The 15,117-nt window shown below is 45.2% G+C and overlaps 1 protein-coding gene across 1 annotated transcript in view; it reads left to right on the top strand.

The window, feature by feature from the left end:
* The first annotated feature begins 486 nt into the window (after positions 1-486).
* The window catches only part of NHSL1 (NHS like 1), a 237,202-nt gene continuing 222,571 nt past the window's right edge, over positions 487-15,117 (top strand). Inside the window, exon 1 of the mRNA XM_029223503.1 lies at positions 487-889. Coding sequence (XP_029079336.1) covers positions 607-889 — 283 coding nt within the window. The 5' untranslated portion in view covers positions 487-606. The remainder of the gene's footprint in view (positions 890-15,117) is intronic.

Below are 15,117 nucleotides of genomic sequence, written 5' to 3'. Positions count from 1 at the left end.
CCAGGCGCGGGGCCACCACCTCCCCGCGAGCGCTGGGAGCGGCGGCCGCGGGAGCCGCAGGTGGTTCCCCGGGCCGGCCCTTTTCTCCTCCCCCTTTCCTTTCTTTCGCCTCCCCTCCCTCTCGCCCGGTGTCGGCAGCACTTCCCCCGCTTCCTCCTCCCTCTCCAATCGGGAGGGAGGGAAGGAGCCGCCGGCTCTTTCCTGCCTCCCTGCAAACTTCAGCGGGACTCGCGTCTCCACTCGCTGCCTCGCCCGCCGCGCCCCCAGCCCGGGAGCTGCTCCTCGAACTTCCTTTGGCCGCGCGGCCCGGGAACCCTGGCGGCTGGAAGGGCGCCGCCGGGCGCCAGGCGGCCGCCGCTGGGACCCTCCGGAGCCCTTCCCCGCGGCTCCCCGGGCGGCCGCCGCTCCTCCTCCTCGCCGCCCGCCCGCCCGTCGGTCCGGCCCGCCCGCCCGCCTCTCCGCTCCCCGGCGGGTAGGAGCCTCCCGGCTGCCCCCTCGGCGCCCCGCCGCCGCCCGGACTTTTCTTTGTGTTGGATGCGGACTGGCGCCCCGTGCCGACGGGGGCCGGACTGAGTGCCGCGCTCGCCTGCGCCGCCCGGCCCGGCCATGCCCTTCCACCAGAGGACCGTGGAAACCGCGCGGCTGCGCCAGCCGGAGGCGGCCGGGGCGGCGGGCGCGCCGCTCTTCCGCTCGCTGGAGCAGGTCAGCTCGCACGCCCTGGTCTGCCTGCTGGAGCAACTCGCCGACCTGTCGCGCTGCGCCGGGGACATCTTCGGCGAGCTCGAGGGACAGGCGGCCGCCCTGGGCCGCCGCACCGCAGCGCTGTACCGCCGCCTCGACGCCCTGCACGCCGCGACCGCGCGCCTCGACCACCGCCGAGTGAAAATCCGTGAGTGGCAAGCGGCTCGGGGGAGGGGAACGAGGCGGGGAGGCGCCCAGCCTGCTGCTCCCTCCCGCCCCCTGGCGGCCCCGAGCCGGCTCTCGGGCATCCGCGCGGAACCCCGGAGCCCCGGCCCAGCGCGAGGGTCGGGCTCTCGAGTGGGGACGGCGGGACCCGAGACCCGGCGGCCGTGCAGGTGGCGGGCGCGTGTGGCACTCTCGGGTTCCGAAGGTTCCTGGCCGCCTCGAAGGAGTGGGCGCCCTGATGGAGTGTGAGAATTGGGCTGGCCCCGTCCCACTGTCCACTCCTTCCCTCTTGTTTGTCTGTGTGGGGGGCTGAGAGGAGCCCCGGGGCCGCTGTAGGCAGAGGAGGAGCCGAGGTCGTGGGAAAAGGGTCCGGGAAAGGTAGTCTGTTGCAGAAGCAGGGTACCACATAGGTATGGACTTAACGATGATTCTAGTCCTTGAGACTTCAGGAGGATCCGTTTGTGAAAATCTGAGGATCTCAGCGAGCGTTGGGGCTGCATTCACCTCTCTGACCGGTGCTCTTACCTAAGTACAAACAAAAGTCCGCTTTTAGTTCAGGGTTTTCTTTTTTGGTGCTAATTTTTGCCTCTTCCCGACCCCCGGCCCCTTCACTGACCCACCAGCTCTTTATAATTCAGGGAGCCTTGACCTTATAGTGAGACTCAGCATCCCATTCGTCTTTGTCTAACTTCCTGCAACTCTGAAAATCAAGTCTCTGTCCTGAGGTAGTGATCTCTCCAAGCATCTATTTCATTTCAGCAGCTTAACCAGCTCCAGTGAATGAAGTAACTGGAATTTCCTGTTGGCCCAAAGTAGAGAAACTTTCAGTGTGATGTTTATGTGGTTTCTCCCCTTTTGGTACATGGACTTGGTCATATTCCTCAGTGTAAAGAGTAAAGTGGAGATGGTTGATGAATTGCAGGGTGGGAGGGGAGGTGTTGGTGTAAAACACGCCTAGATTTCAGCAGCTCTGGATGAAATACTGTCTCTTAGAATCACTTCATATGCAATCTTGAATAGCTGGTTTACGTTTTTTTTTTCATCCTTGCTAGAAAAGCTTAGCTATATTTTACCACTTTACAACTGGAACAGTTCAAGTTTTTAGTACTTTAATACTGGTGAGATTGTTTGCTGTAATACATCTTTCTCCAAGTTGTGAAGTTATGTGATGGTTTTACATTTTACAGTTCATCTCTCTGATATTGCTGTCAACACATCCTTATAAGTTGTGGGCTGTTCTCAACCAGGGAGAGTTCCCCCCATTCCTCCTCCACCAAAAAAGAAAGTTAGAAAGGGGGGGGGGAGTCAAAATGGTCTCATAAAGTTGTTGGACATAACAAGAATATATCTACTTAATGTGAATACTGACCCATGCATCAGGATATACTGTCTTAGTGGAATGTCACTGTCATCTCAGTAATCACTAGATGCTTCTATGCCTTTCCCGGGTAGAGGGTCTGTGTGTAGGTGAAGGAGAATTTCACCCTTGAAGAATGCTGTGATGAGGCAGATCTGACTGCTAGGTGAACTGATCTATTGTGGGAACTGAAAGACAAGAGAAAACTCCCTGGAGGTCAAGAACTCTTTCTTTTGCCAGTTTTGTTTTACATTTGAACGTATCACTTTTCTCTTCATACATATGCACCAATAGCTAAGGTTCATAGTCAAAATCCCCCAAATTCCCTGAATTAACTAAGGTTGTCCCAATTAGTGACTGAAGTAACTCACTTCAAAACTTTTCACAAGTTTCTTTGAGTCTTTGGCTTTGATTTCATACTGCAAAACCTGGCTCATCCTTTTTTTTAATGATGGAGAAGGAAGGCTTTTATTGAATATAATTATGTCTGAGAGTAGAAGTACACATATAGAGAAGAAAGCTGAACTATAAAGACATGGTGTTTTTGTGGTTTTTCACCTTCACTCACTTAACTTTTTTATATGCTGAGACGCATTGAAACACCATGCATTCATCTTATTTAGACTCTGTTAGGATTCTTTTTTTTTTTTAATGTCTTGTTCCTGTGTAAAAGCTACATTTTGAAGTCATTTTGGTCCCCTTTTAGGCAGGTCTAGAGAATAACATGTTACATTACAATGGACGTGTAGACTTTTAGACTTGAAACTGCCCGTAAAGGACATCTCTTTCATTAACTCTTAACAAGGGAGGAAATCGGGTCCAAGAGAGTTGAAGTGATTAGCCCCAGGTTAGGTGGTGGGCTAATGGCACAGCTGGGCCTGGAGCCCAGACCTGATTGACTCGCCTCCTGTCCCACTGCATATATCCTGCCCCTTTTAGGGTTACGTGGGAATGGGGAACAATTTAGATACATTCCATAAACAGTCCCAAGGATGACAATGACCATTTAATTTCATCCTTCTTGTCAGATAAACCTTGTAATGAGTCTCCCAAGGAGCAAGTAACAGAACTGAACAGTTTATCAGAAGCTAGAGTGCAGCAGCAGTGTATGTTTCACTGCCTGATGGGTCTCTGCTATAATCACGGGTGTGAGTGGAGCTGTTTAAAAAACGTATACACTTTTATCTTTCCAATACAGAAACAGCATTTTAGTCCTGTGGGCCAGCCCTGCCTCAATAATTCTGAGAAGTATTTAGTCAAGTTTGCCATTCCTCAAAATCTCATAGGTAATCATCCAAAATAATTTTTTTTGTTATAATTGGGGATAGCATACATCATTTTTTCCCTCCTGCTTATCCTTAAAGACTCCCCTAATGCTTCCCCCAACACCACCAGGTTGGAGGGAGGGTTCCCATGGCACCCAGTATAGGCATCTGTTCGGTCCCTCCATCCCCACATTTACCAGTGTGGGCTGAAATCCTCTATTCATTTCTGCTCCCCTCTGCTAGGTAGCAAGCTCCTGAGGTCAAGGATGGCTGCATCTTTGTTTTTCCAAAGTTTAAAACAGTGCCTGGAATGCGACAGCTCAATCGATATTTGAACTGAACTAATATTTAGTTTCTTAGCGCTCAGTGTCAGGAAGAATAACTACAAAAACCTTTGGGAGGGGGCTTCCCTGGTGGCGCAGTGGTTGAGAGTCCGCCTGCCGATGCAGGGGACGCGAGTTCGTGCCCCGGTCCGGGAGGATACCACATGCCGCGGAGCGGCTGGGCCCGTGAGCCATGGCCGCTGAGCCTGCGCGTCCGGAGCCTGTGCTCCGCAACGGGAGAGGCCACAGCAGTGGGAGGCCCGCGTACCGCAAAAAAAAAAAAAAAACTTTGGGAGGGACTGTTATACTGACTGCTGCAAGTCTGCATGAACAAGACAATTGCTTTATTTTATTTATTTTATTTATTTTTTTAAAGGGAACATTTTGTTTACTTATTTTTGGCTGCGTTGGGTCTTTGTTACTGCGCATGGGCTTTCTCTAGTTGCGGTGAGTGGGGGCTACTCTTTGTTGCAGTGTGCAGGCTTCTCATTGCGGTGGCTTCTCTAGGTGTGCAGGCTTCAGTAGTTGTGGCCCGCGGGCTCAGTAGTTGTGACACACGGGCTAAGTTGCTCCGCGGAATGTGGGATCTTCCCGGACCAGGGATCGAACCCATGTCCCCTGCATTGGCAGGCAGACTCTTAACCACTGTGCTACCAGGGAAGTCCCGAGAATTACTTTAAAAACAGATGAAAAAGTAAACTTTCTGCCTCTTTAAGGTTATGAGTATACTTCCATAAAAGTCAAATGTCGTTAATTCTGCTGACAAAATAAGTTCCCATTAAGAATAGTGACAGTGGCCAGAAATCTGGGTAGTTACATCTTGGCTCTGTAAATATTCGAAACAGACTTTTCTATGCAGAAATCAGTAGACACTCAATCTAACAGCCCTGTATTATTTTTAAACCCTGAGTGATTTGTTTCTTTTTATAATTAATAATAACGTTATACTATGTAGCACTTTTATAACTGAAAGAATGTTTTTCAATTCTTGCGAGGTAGGAAGGCCAGGTTGTAGTATATCCGTTTAATGGACAAAGAAATGGAAGTTCTGGAATTAGTAAGAGGTATACATATACAGACATTGAGTCTTCTGATTTCTAGTCCCAAACTTCACCTTAACAGTGCTTCCTGGGTGAATACGAAATGTAATTGTCGAAACAGATTTGGAGAAAAGATGATTTGCTGGCTTTTTTCCCTTATAGCTCCAGAAAAGCAGATTTTTCACCCCCTTAGATTCCAGAAGTGTTCTAAGTTCAGAGAGGTTTGTTGTGTTGCACGACTGTAGGGGCACCATTCACACCTTAGTGTATGTTAACTGTGCTTCCGTGGGGTTGGTGTGGTTCTCAGCATGTGCACCCATACGTGATGGCCTTGGTAGAATGTATACAATTTTTATAGGTGAGATAAATGGCATTCAAGATAGCTTGCTGGCAGAAAGATCATATGGGCACTGTTTTTGCATAAACAAGGTATGGGTTTGTATTGTCTGTATTAGGCAGACACTATAGCCTAATACTTTCCGGGTGGTGCTTTAAGTGTCAAACTGCATTGTCCTACGTCACAATGAATGTTCTCCTGACCCATCCAGAGGGTTGGCTGGTCCTGATGTCAGGGTATCTTTGCTTTTTTCTCAGAATGAATCTTTCATGCAAGGTGCTTATCAGAGTTGGGAAGACAGTACAGACTTCACTGCACTCTTGAGAGCAGGTTGCGTGATTGTTCTTGTGCCTGCCTGCCTGCTGATGAATGTTTGTTATTTCTGGTGACATTGGCATAAGACTTGCTTTCATTGAAACATACCACATGCTGGGGAGGATGTTGGCGTGGAAATGAGGCCTCCACCAACCTCTAATCCCTGGATGGTCCCTAAATGTATTACTAGAAACTGACAGCTGAGCGGCCAGATTGCACCTCAGGTTCAGGAGGCCGCAGGAGATGAAGCAGTGTTTCCCATACTTGCCTGACCTTAGGAACTGCCTGGAACTCTCGTTTAAGTTACGGATTCCCAGATCCTTCCAAAGCTTTGTTGAGCCGGAGTCTCCAGTAGGCTTAACAAGTGTCCTTGTGTTCTTAGAGGACTTGGAGGAGTGCTGAAATAGACAGGAAAAGCTCATGGGGTTGAGAATTGTTAGACGTGAGTCTGGCGTCACCTCTGCCATTTTCTAATGCAGATCTGGAGTAACTTATTCAAGACCTCCTTTCCTTGTCTGTAAAATAGAGACTTTGTCTAAAATAACCTCTATGGGCCTTTCCAATTTTGGCATTTTGAGATGCTAATGAGGGGTTACTATTTGGTAATAGTAGTATCTCAGATGACCTTGTAAATACAACTTTGATCAGTAATCTCTCTCTGATTCTTATCGTTAGGCATCTAAAAAAGTGTTTGTGTCTAAAATCAATTCTTTATGACCATACGGACTCCTTTAACTCATATTTTACCCACGTGGAGTGCATGGAGCTTCACATCTTGAGGGGTTAGTCATTTTCCAAACACATCAGGTAGGTACTTGTTTCAAATTTGCGTGTATCCTGCCCACAGCCCATTCATAGCTTCCTCTTCATCTTTGAAAAGTGATAACATCATTTTGGAAAGAGAACTGTTTAAATGCATTTGCCATATGTTAGATTTCTTAAAAAGAGAGTTATTTTTGAAAAAAATTATGAGCATATATTGTTTAAGCCGAAACATCAATCTACTTTTCGACTCCTGGGTACTGAAACTATAATTACTTGGTTTAAAAAGCTACCTAGGATTTCCCTGGTGGCGCAGTGGTCGAGAGTCCGCCTGCCGATGCAGGGGACACGGGTTTGTGCCCCGGTCTGGGAGGATCCCACATGCCGCGGAGCGGCTGGGCCCGTGAGCCATGGCCGCTGAGCCTGCGCGTCCGGAGCCTGTGCTCCGCAACGGGAGAGGCCACACAGTGAGAGGCCCACATAGCGCGGAAAAAAAAAAAGCTATCTACATTTAGGTTGAAATGATTTATTTAGCAACTACCTAGTTTTCTGCTATATGAGAGAAAGAGCCAGTATTAAAATTTCACCTGTATGTATTGTGTTAGGATTGGGACTGGCAAATGAAAAAACTTACATAATAGGAGAGAGATCTTTGAGAGTCTTAATATTTTGGAAGAAAATTTAGAAACAGAGAAGAATAACGCAGTGTTTTCCTCTAGCTATCATTTTAATATGTTTTAAAAAATCACATTTTAAGTATAAAATAAAATGGTTTGCACCTAAGCACCTAGTAACTTATTTATTTAACTGTTTCTCCTCAAATTGGTTTATATCCTGGAATGAATTAATTTTGCAAGATTTGAAGTTCAAAATCAGCAGGATGGTGCTGGATGATGTTACGGTTGTGGTAGAGGATGTTACATTTGTGCTGCACGCCTTAGCAGCACTTTAGACAAATGTAACAAAAGAGATGGAGCATCTGTTTTTGAATGAGGGCTCTTCTGAGAAAAGGCCCTGGAGGTCCCAGCGTCAGTCCCTTTCCTTGTGAATTAAATGACATGTCTGTGAGAGCATTTAGCATCACTCCAACAAAAAAATGACATTAGTGGTATCAGTATCTAGGCAGCAGCACAATTCCAGTTTCTGGTATTGGGCTGTCTTTTCGGCAACTTTGTACTGTCTGATAGTGAGGACGGCTAATGTCAGAGCACTTGCTATAGGCCAGACGCTTTACTATGTACACTAGCTCCAGGAAATGGGTACCATTATTATTTCTGTTTGACAGGTGATGCAGCTAAGCCACAAATAATTCGTTTGTCTACATTCACAGCTTAGTAAGCAACAGAGCTGGGATTTGAACCCAGGCAGACCTGTGTCCAGAGCCTGTCCTAACCATTCTGTGGTACTGTCTCTCCTCAAGTCATGGTATTTTGTACTCAGATGAGGAAAGCTGATGCTAAGAGGATATGGCAGGAACCTGGCAAGTCTCTAGTGGGGGCGGACTGGGGGAAACTCTAAGTCTTTTGATCTTCTCCCTTTTCCTTCTTTTTTGGTTTTGAAACCTCTCAAACTGTTAGCATATAGCCAAGAAATGTGAGACATGCCTCTGAAGTACTTAGCACAGTGCTTGGCACACAGCTAATGTGTATTTAGCCTTTGCTGTTGTTTTGATGACAGTGAAGGCTGAGTTAGCATATGAGGGTACATGGATGTTCACATACTACTGCAGGTGGCCCAGTCCGTCTGAGGCCACTTACTGAAGCCTAGAAGATGAAGCTTTGGTCAGAGATAAACATACAGATACTTCTCATTTGAAAACCAGAGAGTTCTGCCCAGGATCTTAAAGTACATGTGGTTCCTGACAGGAAGCTGGGAAGGGTGGTGGTTTCTTTCTGCCTCCCAGGGGTCTGGCCCGTGGAGCTGGGGTTGGAGGAGCGAGCCTTTTCTCCCGGGGCCTCTATGAGGATGTCTGAGAGCCCTCTTCACCTCCATTTCCTCCTTTCTCCTTGTAGCAACTGCAGACCCAGCTCAGCTCCCACTGGGTGCTTAGCTCTAAGAGCGTCCCCTTTACCCCAGATGCCCAGGGAGCTGTCAGCACCTAAACCCTGCTCCTACCTGATTTCACGTCCCCACTCAGAACTTGAGGGGAGCTGCTCAGACCTCAGCTTTCCCTGGGCATCTTGGGACACAGAGCAGTTGTTAGCACTATTTCATTCAGCTCGTGTTTCCCACACTTTCTGAGTTATCAGAAATGCACCTGGGCTCTGTTTAAAAACAAATTCCCAGAGATTCTGGAGACTCTGAGTCAGCAAGTCTGGGGTGAGGCCAGGAACATGCCTGGCTGACAAGTACCCCCAGGTGATTCTGATTAACCGAGTTTTTGGAAACACCAGTCTGTGTTACGTGTTAGGAATCTGGTCCATTGAAGATGGCGGGCTAGTCCTCCATTCATGAAGTGTATTTGGGGTTATTCTGCTAGTGCTGAGTTGTGAGGGGTACAAGAGGAACAGGGTCCTCCTTCAGGTACTTTACCATATGGTGTCAATGATTCAATATGTAAGTAAATATTAAGGAATTAACCATTATTGACGACATTATTTCCTCCCTTCTGGAATAAGATTTTTCTTGTCCCCTGTGGGATGGTGGGAATTTTCTTCCATTAGTATTCTTTTATTTTCACTTATTCTTCTGATTTGTTTCACAAGAAATTACCCACCCACACCCCCAGAGGAAAGCAGTGTCTTGCTTGGGGAGAACAAACAACTGTTTCTGGTTATTCTGCAGGGAAATCCTCTCTTGTTCTTTTCCTCTACTTTTTACCCCTTCAGATTAAAAGCTGGTAAAGTACTGTGTGGAGAATTGTGCAGTAACTGGCTGATTAAAACGGCAGTAACACATGGTAGAATGAAATGGGGGCTTGCTACGTGGCTATATTAGACATCCGATGAAATGTTCTGTGGACTCAGAGAGCACCATGTATAGCAAAGGAAATCGAGTTCAGTGGAGGCTATGCTGTGCACAGCCAACTCATGCCTGACTTACGTTGGCATCTGAGAACGACCGTTGAGGCGCTCTGCCATTTCCCCGCGGATGGTCTGGCTGCTGTGACCACCATCTAGGCAAGGGAGCCGCCTTCCCTCTCTCAAGATGTTCCAGCTGTACTTAGCTAGCTGGTGGCATGTCAGGGAGCTCCAGGTAGCCTGACTCTACAGCTGGGATTCTTTACTTCTGCATTATATGAGGGCTCAGGTTGGTGGAAAATCATGATGCATTCCAAATAATCTTAGCATAACTTTTCATTTCATTTATTGAATAGGCAGTACAGTTACATTGTTGAAAAAAATATATACAAAGTTATGCATTGAAAAGTCTCACTCCTGCTTCTGTCCCCTTTCTGCCTTGTCCTCCTCCACTGCACTAGAATAACCACTTTATTAACTTCTCTGTATTCTTCCAGAATTTCTTCATGCAAACATAAAAAGGTTAATTTATGTTATTTTCCTTTCATTTGCTATCTATCGATATATAATTTCTGGATTGTCCTATTGCCTTTCTTTATTTGTATATGTGATCCAAAGTGATTATTTTCATTATTTTTCTGTATGTCTTTTAAGCCGGTTTCTTTTTTATTTGTAAAATCGAAGTTAACTCTTTTTTTTTTGTTGTCAGAGAATGCAGTTGATTTGGGAAACACAAGATTAATTAACCTTGAAATGGATTGTTAATCTAAGCACCTTCTTAAATGTTTTTTATTGCCAGTGCTTTGATTTAGATACATTTAAAATATGAGCTTCCCAAGAGATGATTAATCTTTTCCTGTATTAACAAAGGAAAAGGGAGGAGGGGCTTCTGTTAAATGTTTGTAAGAACCCAGTGTAAGTTGAGTTTATTTAAAAGTGGGCATTTTCTGCCTTTTATCTGGATATCCAGCGTGCTGCATGTGAATTACTTCCTGATGTGGGAGGGGACTATTACTGATATAGGGCTGCATTTGAATTTTAGTGTGGAATGTTTTACTCTGAGATAGTGACTTCATTAGCTAAACAAATGCATATGATCTGGAGGTTTTCTTGGTATTTTTAACTTCACTGTCTTGGTTATATCTACCTTGAGTGCAGAGTGCACTGCGGAGTGACACTCATGGACATTTGAATGAAGCAACTATGGACATTTGAGTTACTTTTTTCCTGGTTGTCAGCCTGCTTAAGACCAAAGGTTGGTACTGAATTAGTACAGAAATGACTAACTTAAACATTATTCATGAGTGTAGACTCAGAAACTTAATCATTGAATTACACAGCCTACCGTGTAGTTTTGTGTAAATAAAAGTACATTAAAAAGCTTTCAGCCTTGCAAAGTATGTCATCAAATAGTTCTGATTATAAAATTATAATGTATATTCATCATATATTTCAAACCTGTAAAGTACAGAGACTATAAAGAAGAAAAAAGTATTACAACCTAGGGAGTGTCCATTTCCTCTTTTTTTTTCCTGGTTAATAAATATGTATGGATCTATCTATAAGTATAGCAATAGATAGCATTTTTAACAGAACGGGGAACATCACTGTCGCTATATAATTTTTTGTCCTGATCCTTTAAAACCTAGCTTATATTGTGAGAATTTCCCCCAGGTCATTGACATCCAGAGGCTGTTTTAAATAGGAGAAGCATTGGGGTGCATCTCTCTGACAATCTCTTACTTTGCTTTGGCTCCCAAGTGAAGTCCTTATGATGTTCCCAGGGGTCTGTGTGTTCACACAAGTTATCAAGCAGACAGAATTTTTTGTTGTTGTTCTCCTGGTGCTTCCTAGGGTTAAGGGTGGCAGGGGATGAAGGTGTGTAATGGGTGGGAGAAATGTCTTTGAGTGCCATTAGTACATTTCACATAATCTAAATATATTGCTTGTAAATTGCCCAGTCCGTTTAATAATAAGTATTTAGGTTAACATTGATGGGATGACATTTGTAGGCTACTTACTGTGGGCCAGTTTCATTAATCCTCATAAAAACTGTGTAAGAGAGACATTACCACCCCGACTTTACTGAGGGGCACAGAGGTAAGGTAATTTGCCCAAGGTCACAGAACTGGTAAGTGGTAGAGACAAAATATGGTATAGGTGAGTTCTGTGTTTAAACATTTTTTTAATTTTAGTTAATTTTTGTGAACTTTTAAGTTCATTTTAATATTGAAAAATTTCTGAATATGCCTAGGGGTTGATAGGTATTTTCTATTTTATTCTGGTTATTTTTCATCATTTTGCCACTAGCCCAGTGGCATGACCCATGGAGGTGAATTAGCAGCCCATGTGACAGTGCTCTTGTGAATCTGTAGAGAATTAATAAAGTTTGGCTGGTTGTTTGAGCTGCGCTGATGAAAGGTGCTCTCGTCTCTAAATACAAAGTCTTTTTGTTAATGCGTCCCATCTTCTGGTCTCTTTTCTTTTGCCAGATATTCATGATCAGTGTCAGAAGAGAGGTGATATAGGAACAAATTCAATTTCAGGCTTTTTTTTTTTGTGGAACGCGGGCCTCCCACTGTTGTGGCCTCTCCCGTTGCGGAGCACAGGCTCCGGATGCGCAGGCTCAGCGGCCATGGCTCACGGGCCCAGCCTCTACCACGGCATGTGGGATCTTCCCGGACCGGGGCACGAACTCGCGTCCCCTGCATCGGCAGGCAGACTCTCAACCGTTGCGCCACCAGGGAAGCCCCAGGCTTATTTTTATTTAGTGCTATGTTAAGTGGGCAAATTCTCTTCTTGCCTTTCCCTTCTCTCCCTAAGCCTGCTGTATTTAAATACTGTGACACTGTAACATGCTATCTCAAGCCTATACCTCAAGGAAATGGCTTAGTTTCCTTGTTAGTGATGGAGGAGGAGACTAGCTGGTTGATACTCCACTCTCTAGCACATTTACCTGTGTTAATGGAAAATACCTTTAACCGCGTGGTGCTTGCTGGTGGCGGCGGCCATGGAAATTGGGATCCATAACCATTAACTTAAATCAGCAGTTCTCAGAGTGTGATTCCTGGGCCAGGAGCATCGGCATATCCTGTGAACTTGCTCGAAATGCAAAATCTTGGCCTCCACCCCAGGCCTACTAAGTCAATCCATGTGGGTGGGCTCAGCAATGTGCTGCCAACAGCCCTCCAGGTGATTCTGTTGCTGGAGTTTGAGAACCACTGTCTGCAGTATCAGCTGGCCCGGGGCCAGAGGAGTGAATCTTAGAGACCTGCGCTGTGCTTGGGGCAGTGACTGGGGCTGCAGAAGCTGAATCCCCAGAGGGCCCTTTACCAAGCTTGCGCCTCCGCCGGGGCAGTTCGGGTTTATGAACGCGCACTTCATTACCATACAATGGGAGTCTTGCCTTAAGAGTCTCGGAACCCTGCCAGTCTGTGCCTCAGAGGCACACGGGCTAGCTGGCCTTCGGCTCTTTGGAGATTAATAACCTGCCCCCTGGGCTTGCTCATCGTCCTCAGGGCTAAGGGCAGCCTCTCTGATTTCCCTTTTCCCAGGAACTTTAAACAGCATCTAGAGAGCAGGGAGGTGACTCACCACAATCGTAGGGTAGGGACACAGTTTCTAAACAAAATCTGAAGGGAGAGGATTATTCTTTCTAAATACTGATTACATAAAACCCCCATTTCGATATTTTAGTGAGTGCCTCCTAACGAAAAAACGTAACTAGGAAAACTTGAGGCAGACATGGGAAATTTTACTTGTGGATGGGACTTACAAGTTTGAATAAATGTGAGAAAAATATACAAGCATAAACGTATTGAGTACTTGGTGTTCTGTTGCTGGTGGTGGAATCCTATTTTGCTTTACCCAATATAATTCAGCCTTTCCATTGATTATTTTCTTATTTACATAAGCTGTCCATAAATTAGCTGTTAGTACAGTATAATCCACTGTAATTTGGAGAGGTCAAAGATAATTGAAGCAGTTTGATAATGGCTGCAGAGCCTAGTAAAGAGACAGGCTGTGTGACCTTGAATAAATTACTTAACCTCTCTGTGCTGTGTTTTCTCCTTGGTAAAATGGGTATTGTGTTAGTGGTAGTTGTGTGGATAAAATGAGATATATAGAACAGTGCCTGGCCCATACAAACAAGAAATATTAGCTGATAGGTACTTTGGATTGGCCCTTACTATTTTTTCTTTTTTTTTTGGCGGTACGCGGGCCTCTCGCTGTTGTGGCCTCTCCTGTTGTGGAGCACAGGCTCCGGACGCGCAGGCTCAGAGGCCATGGCTCATAGGCCTAGCCGCTCCGCGGCATGTGGGATCTTCCCAGACCAGGGCACGAACCCGTGTCTCCTGCCTCGGCAGGCGGACTCTCAACCACTGCGCCACCAGGGAAGCCCCGCCCTTACTATTTTTAAAAAACTTTTAACTTCTTTTTTCTGAGTGTATTTCAAAATTGCAGTGTAAATAAAGTTAAGACTTTGGACTTAATTATTTGTTTGGACCCTAATAGTGTAAAGTTTCCTGATGAGTGTTCTGGTTAATTGTGTTCTGGTTGATTTAGTTTTCTCGATAGCTGATAATTAGGTTTGATAATTGGGTTGATTGTGGGACTTTAAGATCATTGTTTTGGATATCACGATAATTCAGTTCTGAAGGCCTAGAATATTGGATTAAATTTATTCAGCATGTTCTCTAAAAATAGTGTTTTGGTTACATTTTGATATGAGTTTTGATGTCATTTTCCTCTTTTCAAACTGGGATCAGATAAAATGAAGTTAGTTAGGGGTTTTGGTTTGTTGAGTTCCAATGAGTTGTTTTTATTACACACATAATCTCTAATTTAGAAACCTATCAAGTTACAAAAGTTAATTTGTAAGTTGTTTTGAACTTGTAATACATTTCCTCTTACAAACCATGTTTCCAAAGCATGACCAGGCTCAGGACACAGGGCAACCCCCGAAAGCCTGTTCAACCTGAAATATAGATACCCAGACCTACAGTGCCACAGGGTCTAATCATCACATGAGAATTTGCTGTGGGAAAATGGATTATAAATGGCAACCAGGATACAAGATCACATTCTTCTGTCCTCCGAACCCTTTCCCTAAGCTGTGTGACACTGGCTTCATCTATAGCATGAATGGTTTGAATCAGGCCTCCAAATTCCATTTTGGAGGGGAGGGAAGGTAGACTTTATGGTTTTGTGATAGCAGGATGTGTGCGTTATACAGCTTTGGAAGCAGAGGGTAGGGTGGCTTCCAGGGTGCATAGGTGTATGCGACTGAGCACGTTTTAGGTCTTGTGCTTGTTTAGCAGGATCTTGGCTGTGGGCACTCATTACAGTTGAGAGGTTCAGGCGGGGTCTGGGAAGGCGAAGCCACCAGCAGCCTTGCAGGTTCATGTGGGGCAATTGGCAACTATATGCAGAGCATTTCAGGCTGAGTGTTTGTAATAGGTAGCTGCTTTTAGTGCCTCTTTTTCTAGGAGAGTTTAAATGGATGCGGGTCAGCAGTTTTATCAGTTTCAAAAACCCACTTATTATAATCCTTATTTTTTTGCTTTTACTTACCAGTTTTATATGAGCATGCATTTACATTTGATTTCTGTTCGAAGATTGTGTGTGTGTGTGTGTGTTTAAAATAAACAATATGTAAAGCATTAAAGATCCTTTCCACTTCCACTCAGCATTCTCTGGAAAAGGATCTGAATTGTTTATAGAATCCAGCAAGCTTTTGGTAAAGTACATGTTTTTAAATCATCTTGAACATGTAAAGAAAAGACAGACTAGAGCTTGTTAAAAAAAAGTACTCCTGTCAACTCCCATGTAGCTTCGCCTGTCAAACAAGA

This window comes from Monodon monoceros, unplaced genomic scaffold (genome assembly GCF_005190385.1).
Source record: "Monodon monoceros isolate NGI ecotype Baffin Bay Population unplaced genomic scaffold, NGI_Narwhal_1 Super_Scaffold_15, whole genome shotgun sequence".
Classification (NCBI taxonomy): domain Eukaryota; kingdom Metazoa; phylum Chordata; class Mammalia; order Artiodactyla; family Monodontidae; genus Monodon; species Monodon monoceros.
Note: the sequence above shows the minus strand (reverse complement) of the source record. Positions and strands in the feature narration are given on the sequence as shown.